The 19,144-nt window shown below is 39.7% G+C and overlaps 1 protein-coding gene across 1 annotated transcript in view; it reads left to right on the top strand.

Annotated features, from left to right (window-relative positions):
* The window catches only part of LOC104462256 (polypeptide N-acetylgalactosaminyltransferase 18-like), a 43,473-nt gene that overhangs the window by 11,036 nt on the left and 13,293 nt on the right, over positions 1–19,144 (top strand). Inside the window, exon 4 of the mRNA XM_010074131.1 lies at positions 15,892–16,056. Within this exon, the coding sequence (XP_010072433.1) occupies positions 15,892–16,056 (165 nt within the window). The remainder of the gene's footprint in view (positions 1–15,891; positions 16,057–19,144) is intronic.

The following is a 19,144-nucleotide window of genomic DNA, read 5'->3' as shown; positions in this document are numbered from 1 at the left end:
GGAATGGAAAATCAGAACATAATCTGTCCGTTTCCTTAGTCGCCTGATACTACTAGTGAGAAAGAATTTCTCACAGCAGGGTATTTGGCTTGGCCTGAAATGACAGAGGGCACTTGAAAAACTAGAATCCGTGATTAGGTATCTTTTGTACCCTCCTTCTGACTTCAGAGAGTGCTTCCCAGGGTAGCTGTATTTTGTCCTGGTCCCCAGAAGCCTGGCCACTTCATGAGTTATGGTACCATCCACTGAGTAGAGCAACTTGCATGTTCAACTAGTGGAAAAAAAATAATGAATGGGTGGCAATCCTGCAATGAGTTCTCATTAATTTAAGGGAAGAATTGCTTTTACTTTATCTTTAGTAAGAATGATTTCATTACAAAATCTTGCCCAGATAATTATAGGTTCTGTTGGGAACTTCTGTCTTTCTACGTGGTAGGATCTGAACTGCATAACTTTTGAAGTTGCTCATCCTCCCCCAATTCTGTTGCTGGAGTGTATTGCTTCATAAGCATCACATCCTTCCAGTTCTGCCTTTAGTCACTGTCTGTCCAAAATCAACACTGTAATTACTTCTTCCATCTGTACAGCAACATACAGAACATTGGCCTGACCCTCCAGACTCATCGTCAGGAACATCACTATCCCACCTGAGCATCTGCTATTACTTCTTGTAGCCACCAGTACCAGGCAGCTGTCAGATGTGCATGAAGCAAGGCCATAAGGGGGTTTTGGTACCTTTGGTGGGCTGATGGCCAACCATTTGGAAGGGGCCTTTGGAGTATGTCTCAGCCTGTCACATCAAGGCTCTTCTGCTGTGCAGTGCTGCAACTTGTCAGAACAGCTGAACAAAACTGACTTCTGCAACTATTAAAATAGCTAATATAGTAAATACAACATGGTAATACAGCTAACAACTGTAGTTAAAATATGTTCCTACTACACTGTTCGGCGGTGGTAGAAATCGATCGTGTTGCTTTAGTTGTGTAAGAACAGCTCAGAGGCAAAGCACAACAGCCCACAGTTGTTCTTGGCCAAAGAGACCACACTGGGAACAGCTGCGGGGTGGAAGGAGGCTGCCCCCCTTCTGTGTGATGACAGAAACAGGAAAATTGGGGGATGAGGTGGACTAGCAGTAAGGCAGAAAGTGAGAGGAGATAAATGTAAAGGAAAGAAGAGAAGACAGAGGCATAGTAGTGGGAAACAGTACAAAACAATGTTCGGGTCAGGTTGTGGGGTTTTTGCTTTTTTTAAAGTGGTTCATGCACAAAATTATAAAGGTACTCTTTTAATTCTTGAACTTGTTGAAGCAAAGCTACAATTTGTTTATACGTTTATGCCTTAAAAGGTCCATTTCCAGCAGTGCCCCCACTTTGCATGGAAAAGATGGTTGCTTGTAGTTGGAGTAAGCATATGCCCCAGGCCTGGATGCATTCTCTTCCTAATTCTGGCAATGAGTTTTAATAAAGCCTTCATTTTAGTCTGTTGCAATGTTAAAATTTTTCTTTAGATTCCTGTGCTAATGAAATTCACATTGTATTGGACAGTCGTTAATGCCAGGAAAGCTGGGAGAAGAACCACATGCTTTGTCAGAATGAGAGTTAAGGGAATTTGGAAGCAGAAGCAGTAGCCCTCCTAGGAGTGGCTTTCTGTCTATGTGAAGTATGCTGGCCAAGAAGCATTATATACCATTTTTTTAAGGAGAAATTAATAGATAAGCGTTGATGTTCATGTTTGTCTTCAAGGTAGATATTAGGCACATTGAACGTCTGTGTGTAAGACAGTCTGATCTGACATCTGCTCTGTGTAGTGCCATTTCTTTCTAAGGACCTGCTAACACATTGGTCTGAAGTTAGCAATTACCTGGTTGATGATAATTATTTTATACATGCAGACATAGAGAGAGTGCTAAACAGAAAATGAACTGTACAAAACATTCAGTTGTGTCTTGATGCAGATACTTTGCCGTGAAAAGTCACACTGTGCAGTAGATAGAGTAGTGGTTCCTCTCCTTGTACAGCTGAAGTGAGTGTGTCATTATTCATACAACATGAAGCAGTTTCATCAAGAGTGGCAGCTCAGCTGGTCGCCCTGATTCTTAGGAGGAGCAGACATCAATGGGTGCCTGGCTTTGGCGAGCAGTTCAGACTGTGCTGGGAGCTGCGTTAAGCCCTGTAAGGTTTGTAGTGTGGCTGCTGTCAGGCTCTGTCAGCGGTGCAGCCTTTTTCCTCCCGGTCTCTCTCAGCAGACACTGCAGATCAAGTCTCCATGCAGAGGGGTCTGTGCTTTCTTCACATCTGCCAGGGGCTGTGGCTGGCAGAGCACAGTCAGGCTCACTGTTTTCCTTTGCCTTTTTCATTAACTCTAGTGGAATGATCTAAGCACTGGGCCTGATACAGTGTACATACAACATGCTTTCTGGGAACAAGGGTATTTCCACAATAAATGCTTCTGGAGCTAGAATAACTGTTTTTTTTAATGTAGGTTGCTCAGCTCAGTAAAGGTCCAAGTAATAGAAGATAGAGAGTTAGTGAAACTGCCTAGCAAGGATGGTTATAAGCATTAATGAATTCTAATTTTTATTTTAAACATGTTCTGTAAAGGGCCTGCTTCCTATGGCAATTAGTGTCTTACATAAGACTTTTGAGTAGTTTATTGAGGCTATTTATATTTCTCTTAATTGGTTTAAGTGCATAAATCCTGATTTTGATCATAGTAAAGTTAATAGAAACTGTGACCTTGTTTGCAGTGGAAGCAAAATCTGGTGTTAGTTTTTTGCACTCCCTTTCAAAATAGAATGTTTTTCTGATGTATGCCTGAGAAGCTAAATCCAGCGAACACTTTTTCAAAGCTGCAGCCTCTTCAGAATATATGGCAGGTGCATCAGGGAGCTACAGAGATGTTCCAAAGGCTTCCAAAACCAACTAGTCCTTCCTTGGCCTAGCACAGGCAGTACAACACTTTCTTCTTGGGAACGTGCTGGATGAAGACTGTAATATCTCTTTTCACATTGTATATTATTTTCTTTTTAAAATCTTTTTGCTCAAGTTTGATTCTGGACAAATACGCTTATTTACTTCAGTGCAAAATTTCAGAGAGAAAATCTGTTAATCTGAGTTCTAGTTTTGAAGCAAACTTTTTACTGAACCATTTGCCATGAGTAAATTATTTCTGTTCTTGCTGTGGTTTGATTCTAGAGGCTTTCTGTTGATACAGAAAATATAATATGACCAGATATCCAGTCTTCTGTATTGCTTACCTCATTCAAATTCAATTTCTATTGCCTAGCTGGAGAGATTCTCTTAAACTGAAGAGAGTCGTTCATTTGCAGGTGAAGATCAGGGCTGGTTTATGATTAGCTTGTGAGCTGCAAGTATGGATCTGGTCACTGCTCCATTGTCTGAGCATAGACCGGTGAGTGATTTGTGGATGCATTTTTCAACAGACCGTTAAGTCTTTATAATAGTAGGACCAGAGGCTAACCTGTCTCTTCATTTTAGAAAAGTATCAGGCATAATGAGCATAATTCTTTGTTCAGAGGGTAAAAGACACCTGTATTCAAAAGAATGAGCACAAGGGGTCCTCCTTCAGGTTTCAGACCCACCATAGACCAGGTCTTTTGTGTGTTCCACTTCACTGACTGAAAACAAAAGCAAAGAAAAAAGCTGTAGAACTGCATTATTCTGGACCAGAGCAAGTATGTCCCACATACTTCAATTTGGAAATAACTGAAGGGATGTTGCTGCTTATTTATTTTTGTGTTTGAAACTGTGTAGTGTAAAACATTGTGTATGCCTGTGAGGATTGAGAGAACTGATCACTTGGAATTGAAACTCCAGCCACAGTGAAATTAAATAGTTGAAAAGCAATCATTTTTTTCCAAGAGTAACATTGATTTTCTCATTTGGAAGTGTATAGCATTTACGTACTCTTAGAGAAATGGTTTTGTTTTGAAGAAATTTTTCCTTTTTTTTGATAGGATGGCCTAGAATTAAAAGACTTACAAATGCCTTAGATGCTTTTGAAATATATATTATTGCCAAGTGTCCAGGATCACTGATGAAGGTGAGCATGAATGACGAAAAGGGAAAATACTACTACAGAACTATAAACTGAAACCAGGGATCTGGCTGAAGCAGTAATCTTACCATTCAGGCTCCATGACCTGAGGTGAAGTTAAAAAGCAAGAACTCAAAAAGTAATTCAATTCTTTTGAGTGCTATGAATATTTAGGACCAGAAGGAAGAACATTAAGTACTTGAATTACTCTGAAAACCTAGAGCCAAGAAAGCTCTAAGACAACAAAGGTATTTTTTAATTAATATTGGCTAATTGATAAGCATTTTTCTGAGTGAGAAATGACTGCTTGTTTTGTGCAGGTAGATGCAGCAAAAGAGTCAAAGGTAACTTGGCCAGTGCCACAGATGACGTGTGTTTGAAAAAAAGCAAATAAAACCCCTAACCACAGTATCTAACAGGAATAAAAGCAGTTGTCCACAATGTGCTATATCTATTCAATCATCCGTTCTTCTAAATAAAAGGGAAATGCTCATCTCCGAGAATGGATAAGGGTTCTTTTCAGATAGCTGTGCTATTTAATATTTTACAGTAGAGGTACTGGTGCAATTTTCCATACATTACAAGATGTGCTGAAAAGATACAGAAGCATACGTTGACCTTTAATGGGAGGAAAGATCGCAAATGCTGATCACAAGTAATGTCAGCGCGGTACTCAGAAGTGCTATCAAAGATGTTCAGTTAGAAAGCTTTTGCCTAGTAAAGCAGGATTTCCATAGAGATAATAGAAACTTCAACTGGCAAAAAATCTGATGTAGTTTATCTAGAATTGATAAACTTAGCTTTCATCATATTACTGCAGAAAAGAATAGTGCATCATGTCAGCAAAAAATAGTAGTAAGCAAACGTGTGGAGTGCACAGAGAAGTATGGTGGGGACCACAAAGACTGCTCCTGCACGGAAACAACAGGATTAATAAATTAACACCTCTGCTCTCCTCTGCTGTGCGTTACAGCTCACAGATCTGGGGTGTTTTCAGTTTTTTGGGTGTTTTGGGTTTTCGGTCTTTTTGAGGAAAAATCGGTTAGTTGATATTGCTGTACATTACAGAAGGTTCTTCCCAGAATATATTTTACTAATTTATGAAGTATTTCCACTTCATGTTTTGTGGATCATGTGATCATTATCTTGCATGTTTTCTGCATTGCTTTAATTTCTGTATTTGCCTCTCAGCCCTTTTGTTATCCTCTTCATCTTGAATTCTGTTGCCTCTGAATATGACTAAATCCTACTTGAGCATCATTATCGTCTTTTTTGGTTGTCTTGTCCACTCTTGATACATCTGTTATCGGTACAGCAGGAGAGGGACATGTATCTGCTGTCTCTATAGTTTGCAAACGAGCCCTACTTGTCCGGAGCGGTGTTTCCTCCCCATGGGTACGAGACCTGCTGAGAGCAGTAACAGGCTGCCACAGGGGCACCAAAAATCTTCAGAAATGAAGATGGCTTGTAGCTCAGCGTCAGTGGAGTGGGGTTCCCTGCCTGGAGGCCATCAGCCGCGTGCTGCCAAGGCCGAGAGCACTTCGCCATCTCTTCAGCGAGAAGCGCAGGCCGTGGGGCAGCAGCCCCGTGCCGTGCCCGTGGTGCTCACACCCGGCGGGGCCCCGCAGAGCACCCCAGCGCTGGGAGCTCCTGAACGGTCCTGGCTGAGGAACGTGCTGCCTTCCCCAGGGCAGAGCCAGCTTTACACCATGTAGAGGTGATGTCCGGGCAGAATGACTCCTCTTAGGTCATGTTTGTACGAGAGCGTTGTTGTCAGCGGCATGGCAGGTGAGAACTGCTAGAAGCCATGCGTCCTGGCCACACGGGAAAGCAGGAGCTGTCTCTGGCCTTGGACGTGCCGTGACTGGTGAGCACTCCATCTCATTCACTTATATCTTAATCATTTCCGTGGTACTGCACAAGTGTCCAGGTATTTATTTTCTCCTAACAAAAATGTATTAAGTGGCTATCCTGAGGCCATATACTCACAGTACCCTGATAAGCCATGTGCTGCTTCAGTGGTGAGTTGAAATATTTTTGTAAAGTGAAATTAATTTCCCGTTTTCTATTAACAGTCCTTCTCTGCCAGGTGGAATAGGTGTAAAAATTTCCATAGTTCAGTTGATTTTCATCTCAAAACTATATATTACAATAAAGAAAGAAGGATAAGGCTCTCCTTTGCTAAATTGAAAATGTTTTTTAATTAATGCTTTTGGAGAAATAAAACAGCAGCATCGAGTACTAATACTATTTGAGCATTTCACATTTTGAAAGTGCATTAATTTGGAACAGATCAGAGTTGCATATTATGTAGCAATTACTAGAGTTATCCCTATTTTAGAGATGTCTCTTCTCATTGCAAATTGGCATTTCCATCAGCAGTTTTTAAAACCCATTGTCACTTACAATATAAATTCAGCATAAAACCAACATAGTTATTGGAACACATGTATAGCACTTGGAGATTGATGTTGTGGTAATTGCTGGATGGTTGTCAGTTTAAACACTCTTTTGATTGACATTATACTATCTCATTTGTTACTTCATCAGAGTTAAAGTTCTGAAGGTCAGATTTTTGTTTCTCAAATTCTTGACAGTGTGAATAACTGTTAGCGAAGGTAGTTACTACAGTAGATGGAAGATTCTCTTTGTAATTTCTTTAGTTTTATTGATAATTTTATTATGTCATTCCATTAATTGAAGTCATCCACTGGCTCATTTAGAATTCATGGACCAAATTCAGTTCCCATATTTAACTCCCTCTGTGATTACACGAGCCATATTACTTTTACGGCGTTCATTCCAATTCTGATCCGCCGTTCAGTTTCAGCTTAGTTTCTCTCTGGTATTGTTCACCATTTGCGGTGTAGAGGTTTTTGTGGAAATGTTTATGGAATGATGGTATCCACAGTATGTTTCTGTGAACAAGGGATTTTTTTTCTCACTGTTCATTAAACATCATTTGACCAATCAGGAAGCAGAGAGAATATAAGAAATTATTTGTTCGCATAAAATCTTGATTGAATATTTATGAGTAACTGAATAAAAATCTGCATTGATTTGTAAGGCAAGAAAAGAGCTATGTATGTCAGATAATTTATTTGAGATTAGCAATCAAACTAGCTATTAGCAAGACTTGAGTTCAATCTACACCTGGCTATATTTACAGAGTAGAAGTATTTTCACCAAAAGAAAATGTGGGATACTAGAGACTTTAATTTAGCGTTGTTTCAAGAACAAATGGCTAGAAGTTAAAGCCAGCTGGATAAAAATTAGGAATAAGGTGCATATTCCTATCAGAGCAGATGACTAGCCATCATAAGAAGCAGTGCCAGTAACTGCTGAAGTCATCAAAGCTGATACAATTCTGGAAACTATAATTTAATGTGATACAAGTTATTGGACTTAGAGGTAAGCAGGTGGAAGTATACAGCCTGGGGCATATGGAAGATAAAAGTAAAAAAACTAATGGTCCTCTTTGGCTCTGAAATCTACTAACATGTCAACTAAGTGGCAATCACAGCTAGTGCTTCTTTGATTTTTGATTCAACTCAGAATCTACAGAAATAACACTGTGCGAGTAGAACAATATTGCTATGCCTTTAAAGAAATTGGGCGGGTTTAACATGTTTTTGTAAGGTAAAGAACCTTATAGCTCCAGAAATAGTTGCTAAGTTTCTTAAATGATTTGCCTTTTTTTTTTTTTTTTTTTCTTAAAGTGTGATTAAACAAATAGCTCTGGGATAGCTCTGCTGTGCCAAGCCTATCTGCTCAGCTGGCTGTCCATAAAGACTTAGAGCAATCAAGTGAAAAAGCTGATGAATGCATTTTAGTTATTCAGATGGTACTACAATATTAACTTCGTATGTGTTTAGCAAGGAGCTGCACTGATTGCAAGCACTGGAGCTTTGTTGCTCTTGTTATGTTAAAGATGTGGTGATTTATTCAGAATGCCTGTTCCATTCAGCATTTATTTTTAGTGCTTCTAAACTCTGAAATTAGCCTTAAAAGTGTGAGGTCTGCATTGGCTGACTCACTAATGGCATCAGTTTGGGAAGGAAAAAAATAGAAGTACAGCTTATGAACTCACAAGTTTTATTGAAATAACATGAAGTTTAAATTAAAAACTGGAGAAAACTGAGATAGGTTACCACTGAAACCTGGAACTTCTACAGATTATGCTGCTTTGCCTCTAGCATGGAGCTCTGCGACCAAAGGGCAGGGACAGAGCTCAGTATGTAAGGAGATCATGCGGTAAATCATAAATCAGAGCTGAGAATTTCAGGTCAGTTTTCGGTTTCAGTCAGATCTTCTGTTTTATATTAACACAGATGCAGAGCAGCTTCAGACAAGTGAGAGAGATGCTTTGTGCAACCAGGAGGCCACATCCTGTGCCCCATGTGCAGTGGAGAATGTAAAGTCAGTAACAGTTTTATTAAGAGAGTGCAGATCACTTCATGTACATATTTCGAGATAATGAAATCTGAGGAAATTTGAGTTCATTAGTGTTGATTGTTGAGGGAAGAAATAATCAAAATAATGTAAATAAAGAGCAGTACCCCTGTGAACATTGTTTCACAAGTGCAAATGGAGGCAAGTCATCTAAGAATGCTAATTAGTTAAAAGGATTCCCTTGCAAAAACAGGCTTTGTGCAGGAGACTCAGGAGTGCTCATGAGGAGACGTCAAAATTTGACCTCTCTTGCTCAAAGGTAGAACAGCTAAGTGAAAACCTATATTAACATATATGTAGAAGCTGGCTTAGGAGCAGTTGTGCATGCTTGAAATTCTAATCTTACAAAACGGAAGAACTTTTTCTCCACGTTTGTAAACTAAAAGTTGTAAATGTGCATGCTTGAAATTCTAATCTTACAAAATGGAAGAACTTTTTCTCCAGGTTTGTAAACTAAAAGTTGTAAAGCTGGATCAGTGGTGGGACACGTTGCTTGACACAGGTCAAATTGTGCTTGACACTGTATTGGGATCAGGTACATAGTCTGATTCAGCATCTCAGATGAGGATGTAGCCCGTCACCTCAGCGTTCCCATTCATCTCCCAAGTTGTTCTTTGAATATTGCAGGAATAAAATTTTCTGGTACCTGCTTTTAGGGCCGATGCGGTTTAGTTCACAAGGAAAGGGCTCTGTTGGTTTGAAGCAGACCATGAGAGTTCATCTGGAACTTCCAAAAAGTTGGTAGTGTAATTTTTAACTCTCCAAGTTCCTTTCTTACTAGGAGACTGACAAGTGGGAGTCACAGAGCAAGTTGTACTGGAGATTCTCTGACAAACTGCTCCCCTGCGATTCTGCTTGTGAGGATAATAACAACAGTGTCTTTTGAAAGGAGGATGCCAAAGGAAATAACTTGTAGTTTGGTGTAGTTCTGTACTCGGCAGTGCCTCAGCACTGGTCCTGGGCATAGGCCATCGTCCCCTGGGAAGGAGGGAAGGAGCAGGGAGGGAGCGGTTAGTTCCCAAACCACTAGTTCTCTGATGCGTGCCCACGCCAGTGCCCCTGCCACCCCTGCACTCCCAGGGAGGATCTGGTCCTAAAAGGGCCCATGTGGGGACACAGATTTGCACTTTGGGGAGAATGAGGATTTTTATTTGCTTTTTTAAAATAAAACCAAAACAGAATACCAAAGTAGGCAACAGCAGAATTGGGTATTTCACTGTGATACAGTTTCATTAATTTAAAATAGAAAGTCTGGCATTGAGTTCCTGTCTGTTTTCTATTAAGATAATGTTAACATTTTTGTGTCTTCAAGCCTGTATTTATAGCATCACACTATATTATTTAAAGTTTCTGAGCACCTTGGCTTTATTGCTGTCAAATATTGATTGTTCCTTAGAATTCAGAATTTAATTAGTGCACAGGCATGAAGAGCAGGTAGGTCAGATAATCAGTATGCTGGTGTGTTAATTCAGTACATACAAATCTAAACATGGAAGTGAAATAGTGAGTAGTTTTCTTCTTACATGCTTTACAATTTAAGTCTAAATTACGGTGTTGCTACACTTGGTATGCTAGCTGTTTGTTTCATGGTGAACAGATCGTCAACGTGGATAACATGATTATAATTGTTTTCAAGTTGTATCACCAGGCTGCACCAGCTGAAAACCTACCTCAAAAAAAATAACATGAATCTTCTAAAGGCTGACCTATGGCTTAGGACATAGGGGTGGTTAGGGGTAGCTTTCTGTAATTCTCAGCCTCTGTACTTCTTCAGCAGTAAGTCTTTCAGGGCAGCACAAGAAGCTGCAATGCTGCTGATCTTGGCTACAGGACAGCACAGCCTCACTCTCCTGCCACTTCCTACAGGAATAGTAAATAGGAAAACACCTGATTTTTATCTTAGTGATGTATTTGTTTGTGTTATTCATAATGAACTTGGATCCTGTTGAGAATTTCATGTCAAGGTTGAAAAGTTCTTTTGTTCAGATGTGTTTAGGTAACAAGAAATGCTGGAATAAAAGTCAGGAACAATGCAAATAGCCAGGTAACAGAGATGTTAGCTAAATCTAAATTTACTGGATTCCACCAGACTGCTCTTTAGCTGGAGTTGTAGTCAAGTATGAATCTTCTGTGAGACTTTGGACCTAATATGTTCATATATTACTCCTGACAATAAATGACTTTATGGACTCATTTGAAGAAAAAATAGGGTAGTGGTGAATCAGGATTCTTATCCCTTGTAGTTATTATGCTAAAAGCAGGGTAGCAAATAAATACTGCTGGTGCTGAGCGTGAAGTTTGCTCATTGTAAATGCAGAGTCATGTACCAGTCTCCAGTGTGATTTCATCTGGGAACATTGCCATAAGGATTACAAATGGCTTTCAGCCTGAAAATTGGTGTGTATTGCTTTAAACTTCCAGTGGGGAGTTGGCAATTTATCCTTCAGATAATCATCTTGTGTTAAGTTGAACATCTTACTGTAACTTTTTGCCACATGATAAACCAGCTCCTATGAATAATTTACTGCAACTGGCAAGCCACTTCAGCTCTGAAATCTTTATCAGCTCTGGTGGCTTTTCAAAGTTTAATAATAAACTTGGAGCCAAGATGTCATTGCACTTAAAGTCAGTGGAATTTCAGTGTTAATTGCAACAGGAATCACATTTTGACTTTTTAGGGCAAATTTCTCATTAATAGAAACTCTACATCCCATCTTTGAGAGGACAAAGCCGTGTATTTGTGTCCAAGTAAGCAGAGCTCATTTACCTTCCCTTGTACTCTACAGTGGCATGGGGTTTTGTGCAGATTTCATGAGGTGTTTGAAATATTTTCGCTGGGCAAAAAAGCTGGCTGAATTACCTGGGCCTTCATTGCTTTCATGGCAGATTTAGGATATGTTCTGTACTGCACCACTGCAACACAGCGCATAAGATATGAGTATCCCACCAAAATTATCATTCCAGCCATACAGGAAACCTGCCATGGCAATCCACTCGGTAATTTTCTAGAAAGAACAGCAACACCTGAGTTTGCCAGACCCTGACTGACCGGCTGATCTGTACCAGCGAAGTCTGTCCCAAGCTTTTGGTCTGCGCTGTCTGGCTCAGCTGAGACTTGCTGCTATTAAGGAACTGAAGTACTACCTGGGGATTTTGCGAATTGTGCTTAGCATGATTCCCCCTGTGTAAGCAAAGGGAGCCAAACCTTGTCAGCTGAGCTCTAACATCAGGAAGGAAGCATCTGCTACAGGTACGTGCGAGATTCAGTATGCATTATCTCAGCTCTAAACTTTTATAAATCACAAACTTTTTTTTTTTTTTCGTATTTTGAGCATTCTTACACAGACCTGCTTGTCGCTATGCCCACTTTATGCCCTTGCACTTGCATGTGCTGTGCACTTGTTTTTCCCAGTGAGCGCTAGCTCAGCAGAGGATGAACTCCGTGGCAGTTAGCGGGCTGGCTGTAAGAGAGGTATTTCAAGATTACAGATGAAAGCAGACTCTGTCTAGGAGGAGACAGGTGGAACAGAAGAGCAAAAGGACCCTTTGTTCTGAATGTAACAATTGAGATTTAGGGGAGACTGCGACTCCAAGCGTGAACTCTCCTTTTTCTCTTCCATGCTGATTTGCAAGAGGGAGAGAGAGAGTCCCTGCATTCCCCAAAAATGAGCAAGGATATGGCTTGGTCCAATAGCAAATAACGAGTGAAGCTGCTTCTCTTTTATACTGGAGTTTGACTGTATACAGCTTTTGTTTTCATTGCAATATGTTATTGTAAGTTTTCCTGATATTCGAGTAAATTTTCAGGAAAAGTTAGGGGTAGAATATTTAATAGAAAAAGTAAATACAGCAAATTAGTTCACCTGAAATGCAGGTGGGGAAAATATTTAGGACACTAATGAGTAGGTCCTAGTCATTAGACTCAGATGGTTAATATGCTACTGGCCACTCCAGAAAGGTAATTTGTGTACCATCTTTAAACTAAAAAAAACCAAAACTAAACCCTCAAGAAAAAGATTAAAAAAGAAACCCCAAATAGAAACAGGAGAATACAGTGTGAAGGCAATTAAAATATTTTTCTTAATTTGTGAAATTATTTAAAGGGAGGCGTTACCATGGTTTCACGTCTAATAGCTTTAGGTTTCAGACTAGAAGAGCATCTTGAGTTTAATCAGTAGTGGATTCTGTTTTACCAAATGGATGTCCTCCCTTCATCCTGACATAGTCACTATTATGCTGTCTCTGGGCAGGGACTGATTTATTCTCAGGTTGGGGGAAAGGAGCCAGGGACTGTCCATAGGTTTTAAGAAAACTTTTTCCAGCCAAGTGCAACACAAATGGATGCCTCACTGTTCACTAGCGTGCTGCTCAAGTATAATTTGTACAGGGTATGTGCTATTGATGTGATCCCTCCATTAGAAAATCATAGTAGTCAAATTACCAGGTTGTGCAATGTTTCCAATTCTGAAATAAGATATACTATTATTGCATAAGATACTATAGTACTTATAATAATATATGGAATAATTAAATAATATCCATATTGGTGGATAAGCAAATCAGCATCCTGAAAGAGCCTAGTTAGAAGGACTACCTGTAACCATCCCACAATCTGTTTCAGTTTGATCTTATTTTCACATGCCGCTTAAGAGCTGAAAGATGCCTCTCCCAATACTAGGTGAGAAGACAAGATTTCACACATCCTTTCTAAACAGGTCCACAATGAAAAATGAAGTGATATTAGCAGGTAGGGTAAGCTCTCTAAAGATAAGCCACAGCCTGATAATTATCTCTACTAAGCATAATTGCATTTGATCTACTTCTGTACAGTTTTGCCAACAAACAGAATTGGGTAATTACTCCAGCCAGAGCCATCATTCTGCTTCTTCCTAGAGAGATGCCCAGACTGAACCATTGCTGCTTTGACATAAACAAAGCTGGTGGAGTTGCCTATGAATTGGGCTTGCTTTATGCAGGAAGATGAAACGATTACTTTCAGGCCCCTCTGTGAAAGGCTGAGGAGACTGAGGAAGAAAAAACAACAGGTTAGCCCTGAGGGTTTGCAGGTACACCACTTTTTTGGCACAAGCAACCCTGAGCTACAGTGTGGTTTACAGTTACAGCCAAGACTGATGTGTGTCTTCAAGAAAAGAAAAGAATGCAAAACTCCTTGATTTTCTTCTACCATCTTTTCTGTAGTGACAATGTGCTGAAAAAAATGGAATTAACAAATCACTTCCTAGTAGTAAAAAATGAAAAAAACCAACAATTTCCCTCTTAATTTTTCTAGTAGGAATTTTAGATAAGAGGCAAAAAAGCTGCAACAAAATGTTCATCTTTAGAATCGATGTGTCCTAAGAATCCATTTTAAAGATCACCTTGATCCTACTGCCTTGCTGTATCACTACCTCAGTCTCTCTCCAAAAAAAGCATCTGGATAGATCTTCAATTGTTGCTGTTGGTCTGTCTAGAAAGTGCATTCTAAATATTTATTGTTCTTCTAAAGCATCAGTTTTGTTTGCAGGAAGGTCAATTACCTAATTTATGGATGGGGTCTGTTGGGGTATGGTCTTGTTAGTCCTTCTGCAGTTCTTACAGTTTACGTCAACCAGTAACAATCAACCATTGTGGAAATGTGCTCCGCTAGGTCCTTTTATTTACCTTTCTCTTCTCCTTTAACGTGTGACCGAACTATTCCGTTTTTCTCTATTCAGACTCTCAAACCTGGACTCAACCTCAGTTCAGCCAGCTCAGACTTCTTTTACAATTTCTGTGGGGTGAAAAGAATGAAACTTGATGAAGGGGGTCAAACCTTTGATTACTGTAAACCATTAATGTCATTCATTAACTCTGATGCAACTATGTCAGTTTACATTTGCTGCGGATCTGCCCTGGGAGTGTTCCAGGAAGGTAAACAGAGGATGTAGTCTTGCACAGAAACACCACCATTTGTTTTGATCTGTATTTAATTCCTGCTTGACTGATTCCAGCTTTCAAAGTTGTTTTTTTACATTAAGCTCCCAAATCTTTCTTCAGTCCTGGTTTGTTGTGTTTCTCTGCTTTCTCTCCTATTTGCAATTAATATTTTATCAGAGTTTTCACAAGTAAGAATACACACATACAAAACAAGCTACAACATCAACAATGAACAGATACCATCAGCCTCTGGGAACAGAAAAGATTCCCAAATACACATAGCATAATTTCCAGCTCCCCTTTTGCCACAGACACACAGAATGATATAGTAAGATGACAAGGACATTAATCTGGTGCTTCTGTCCAGCTCGTCTGTTGTGACTCTGATACCCCTGGAGTTATCAAAGCCTTACACCTACCCTTATTGCATAAGGCTGCTAAAGCATGATGTTGCCATTTCATCTTTCTCCTGGTCCTCTCAAGAAAAAGGTCTGAATTAGCAAAGTAAGTTATATTTGTGATTAGCAAACAGACAATCCCGGCAGAGTTCTGTGCTGCCTTTCTGGGCTTATCTGTAACCTGCTATCTTCAAGAGCACACATTATCAGCTCTGTCTGGCAAGCTCACCTTCCTTCCCCTTCTTTGTCTTTCTTCTAGAGAAACCTCCCACATATCTGTTTGTAGTCAAACAGAGTGGAAAGAATTTGTGTAATATAATAGTCTCGTGCCTTTGGTCGAGTGTAATCGCTGAGGCCTATGAGAGCACTCCTTGGCTACAAATCCAGAGCAGCCAGTGTCTGGTCTCTTTTTTCGAGTCTCTCGTGTCTGTGTGTATTGACATATACAAAATAAAATGAGAGTAAATAGCCTGAAACGTGGCCATTCTGTTCTCTCTCCTGCCATGTATCTGTCTGTCACTAACTGCTAATGTTTTATTGTTTATGCTGGATTCTGTTTAGCTGTCTCAAATTCGGTTTTTAGCATTTGTTTGTAGAAAACCTTCATTTATCTTTCTGTCTGTCATATAAAAGATTAATTGCTGAACTGCTATGCTGCTGTTCACTTTCTTACCTCTCCTGTTAGGTATTATCCTCAGATTAAATAGTCTAATCAGAGTTGATGGCAATACTCAAACCAACCCCACTGCTTGCTAGAGGGTGTACATCTCGCTCTTCGAAGCCCCGCGGTGCATGACCATAGGAAACAGAAGTAAACAGGCACATGATGAGACAACCATAGTTTCCTATTAAGTAGTTAACCAACATTTACTTGTTGGTAACAATTAATTGTTAATTTAGAACAACTTTTAAAATGTTGTGTTGCCTCCTGCATGAAAGGAAATAATTTAAAAGCCACTGTGGGGTCAACCTGCTGCTATTCAGCGTATTTATCTTTGCCATTAGCATTTTGGTAAAAGTGCTGCTTCTGTCTAGAGGCCACAAATCTTGTTTGTGCTTCCTGTTGCAGAATGTTTATTACACAAGCAATCAGCAGCTCCATGTGGGTGTTCTGAGTCCCACTATCGACGATGATGACAACAGATGCCTGGTGGATGTGAACAGCAGGCCCAGGCTCATTGAATGCAATTATGCCAAAGCCAAGAGAATGAAGCTTTACTGGCAGTTTACTCAGGTAATTCTTGCTCAGCAGACATTTCAGAAAGTTCAAAAGCTCTGTTTCTGTATCCAAAGTGTGAGTAATCTGTTTACTAACAGAACAGAAATAGATTTATATCCTTGCTTTCTCTGCACGGAGGCAGGGAGCTATGCTTATATTTGATCCCAATGTCAGCTCCCTCAGGAAAACTTGCATTATATTTTCTGAGTTCACAATAAATTACTGTTTTTTAAGGTAGAGTGACTGCAACAGAATTATCTCAATCACAAAAAAAAAAAAAAAAAAAAAGTTATTTTGGTAGAGTCAAATGCAAAGTAACCTATTTAGGAACAAAAACCAGAAAGCTTTTTTGTTGTTTGGTTTTTTGGAAGCAGCAACTCAGAAAAAGGGGTAGGGGTCATTGATGGTAACAGCCTCATCATGCACTGCTTTCGCAGTTCCGTACTTAAAAAGGCTAATGCTTTTGTGTGTGAAAGAGAGAGAGAGAGAGATAAAAAGGAGTGCAAGTAAAGGCTGAGAAGTGATTTCACAGGGATGGGAGCGCTGATAGGACACTGAGTCCAGGCCTGGTGTTCACACTTCATAACTGATTTAGAAATACAAAGGAGAACTAGAAAGAAGCCACAAAAGTTCTGGGGCTAGAAAACACGCTCTGCGATGTAATGCTTATGGAGAGCACTCTGTTCATTTTAGCTAAGAGGAAGTGGCAAGGTGACTCAGAGCATATCAGTGTTCCCACAGAGGGACATACATTGTCCTGAAGACAAAACAGGTTCCAATGTTTGGAAGCTAAAGACTGTCAAATGTGGTCTTTCAAAGGAAGGTAAAATTTTCCTATAAGGTAAGAATTAAGACATTGGAAGTTTACCATGTCAGGTACTGACATGTCAGTTGCTTAGGATAAATAAAATGAGATTATAGTGTTTTCTTAAACAAGTACCTGATTTAGCTGCTTTGAAAAATGTAATAGCTGGTGCGAGTTGGACAGGTCACGCTTGCTCCTCTGCAGTTCTGCGTTACAGACCTAGCTGTGTACTCCAGCCCATGGGCTGAGGCTCACCATTAAGGTAATCCTAGTCCTGCATTTAATTTTCTGTATCATCCATGTGGGTTTGCAAATATCTTTTCTGCCAACTCATTAGTTTGTTTTTTTCTTTTTCTCCTTGTCTTCAACAGGCATGATTGGTATATTTTAAGGCATTGGCAACACAGTTTAGCATTTACCTTAGTGCAGAGAACATTTGGCCAGTAATCAGTAAAGTATACTATTAACATAATTTATATTGATACTTGAAAGTAATCCAGATCTTTGTCTTTAAAGGGTAACTCTCATGGGGGGGCAGCTCACTGTAGCCATCTCTGCACTTGACTTCTGGTACCATTTCAAAAACGTATAATTATTACTTTTTTAAAAGCTCTGGTATTTTTTTCCATATTATGCAGTGAGCAGAACTACTGAAAATAAGCAGGATTGTAAGTACTGATGCTCATGTAGTCTTGAAGTTTGTGAAATATTAATTATAATGTAGAGTGTAGAGGCTAGCCATAGCTTTTTATAGCACCTTCCTTTGGCTGCAAATATGCTTTGACTTCTCTGAATTCTCTAGCCCTTCAAAAAAAAAAATGTCTGATGATACAGATAACTAAAAATATAGCAGTGCAAGGAGAGAATTGTCCCAGAAAGGGAAGGGGAACAAGACTTACCAACCAGAGCAGGATAAACCAATTGAACTGGATTTCCCTGACCAGCACAAAAGTCTGTATTTGCCCTGCATTCCAGACATGCATCTTAAAATTTGAATGAGGAAACGTTCTCATTTTTCTGTGGAACACACTGTATTCTGAGAGGCACCATGACTTGGGCTATGGACCTCAGTCTGGTTGATAGGAAGCTTTTTGGAAAAAGGATTCCTCAGATAACATCTTCCTCCTCCCTTGCATTGTTGAAATGTAATAATGAGAGTAATCTTTATGACAAAAGTAGAAAACAGGAGCTAGTGGTCTCGTTCTGTAGATTTATTACAGATTTTTTTTAATTCTTAATTTGCACCTTTAATTAGAAGTGTGTGTGTATATATATATCATATATATATTATTTTTTTAAAAATTTATCTTTGGTTTTAAAATTTTAAGTAAGTTATATGGCTGCTTTCAGTTGTAGGCAGCTGGAGTCTGACACTCAGGTGTCCACTGCTACCGTGTGGACAAAGCAGTGGTTTAATGGGCATCCATGTGGAGGGAACCACCACCAGTACCTCGAACTGTGTTCTCGTTATACATCACGCTGGCTGACTGGACAGAGGCCTGGGTAGACTTTGTGGTATCTTTCTGTACAGGACAAACTTGCATTGAGAATTCAAAGCTTGTATTATATGTTTGTATAATCAGGATCCATCTGAGCAAATTCCCATGCTCTACAGTTTTGTACAGCTGCCAAATGCAATGAGAGCCAATAAAATGTAGGCTTCAGTGACATTCTTCCTTCCAAGGCTTCGAGTGTTTATAACTGTAATTATGTCAAATTATGTAAATTAGGCCTGAAAAGACTCCAGTCAACTGGATAGTGTTAAAGAATTTTATTGTTGAGGTTGTTTGTCAAGTCTTACCTTAGGGAAAAGCTTATTTTGGGAATACTTTTATGCTGAGAAGTCTTCTAGGTGTTCGACAGTTCATGTAGTTTGGTCTGTCTCACCACTTTTTCATTTAATCAGAACAAAATTAGATCTTGGAACAAAATAGTAAGGAAGCACCAGAAATTACACAAGGCAGAAAGGACAGAATTACAAGAATTACATAGTAGTAAAATGGTCAGCATTTTACTAAAATGTTAATTTAAATGTGGTATGAAGGGAGCTGCTCTGGCATCGTGAACCATTAGGAAAGCAACAACTAACCTGAGTTGCCACTGAGTTCCCCTTATTCAGTACCAAACAATTAATCCTGCTCGCACCCTGTGAGCTCTTTATGGCCAGGAGCAGGTGCCCATGCAGTGTGCTGGCAGCAGCAGCCTGCTCCCCCGTGTAACCCAGCAGCACACATGCATGACGGTCCGTCCCTGCCCACGTGCTCAGTAAAGCTCAGGACTGCCCTAGTGATTGTGTTA

The sequence above is a fragment of the Pterocles gutturalis genome, unplaced genomic scaffold, assembly GCF_000699245.1.
Source record: "Pterocles gutturalis isolate BGI_N339 unplaced genomic scaffold, ASM69924v1 scaffold7002, whole genome shotgun sequence".
In the NCBI taxonomy this organism is placed as follows: domain Eukaryota; kingdom Metazoa; phylum Chordata; class Aves; order Pterocliformes; family Pteroclidae; genus Pterocles; species Pterocles gutturalis.
This window is presented reverse-complemented; position numbering and strand designations above follow the sequence as displayed.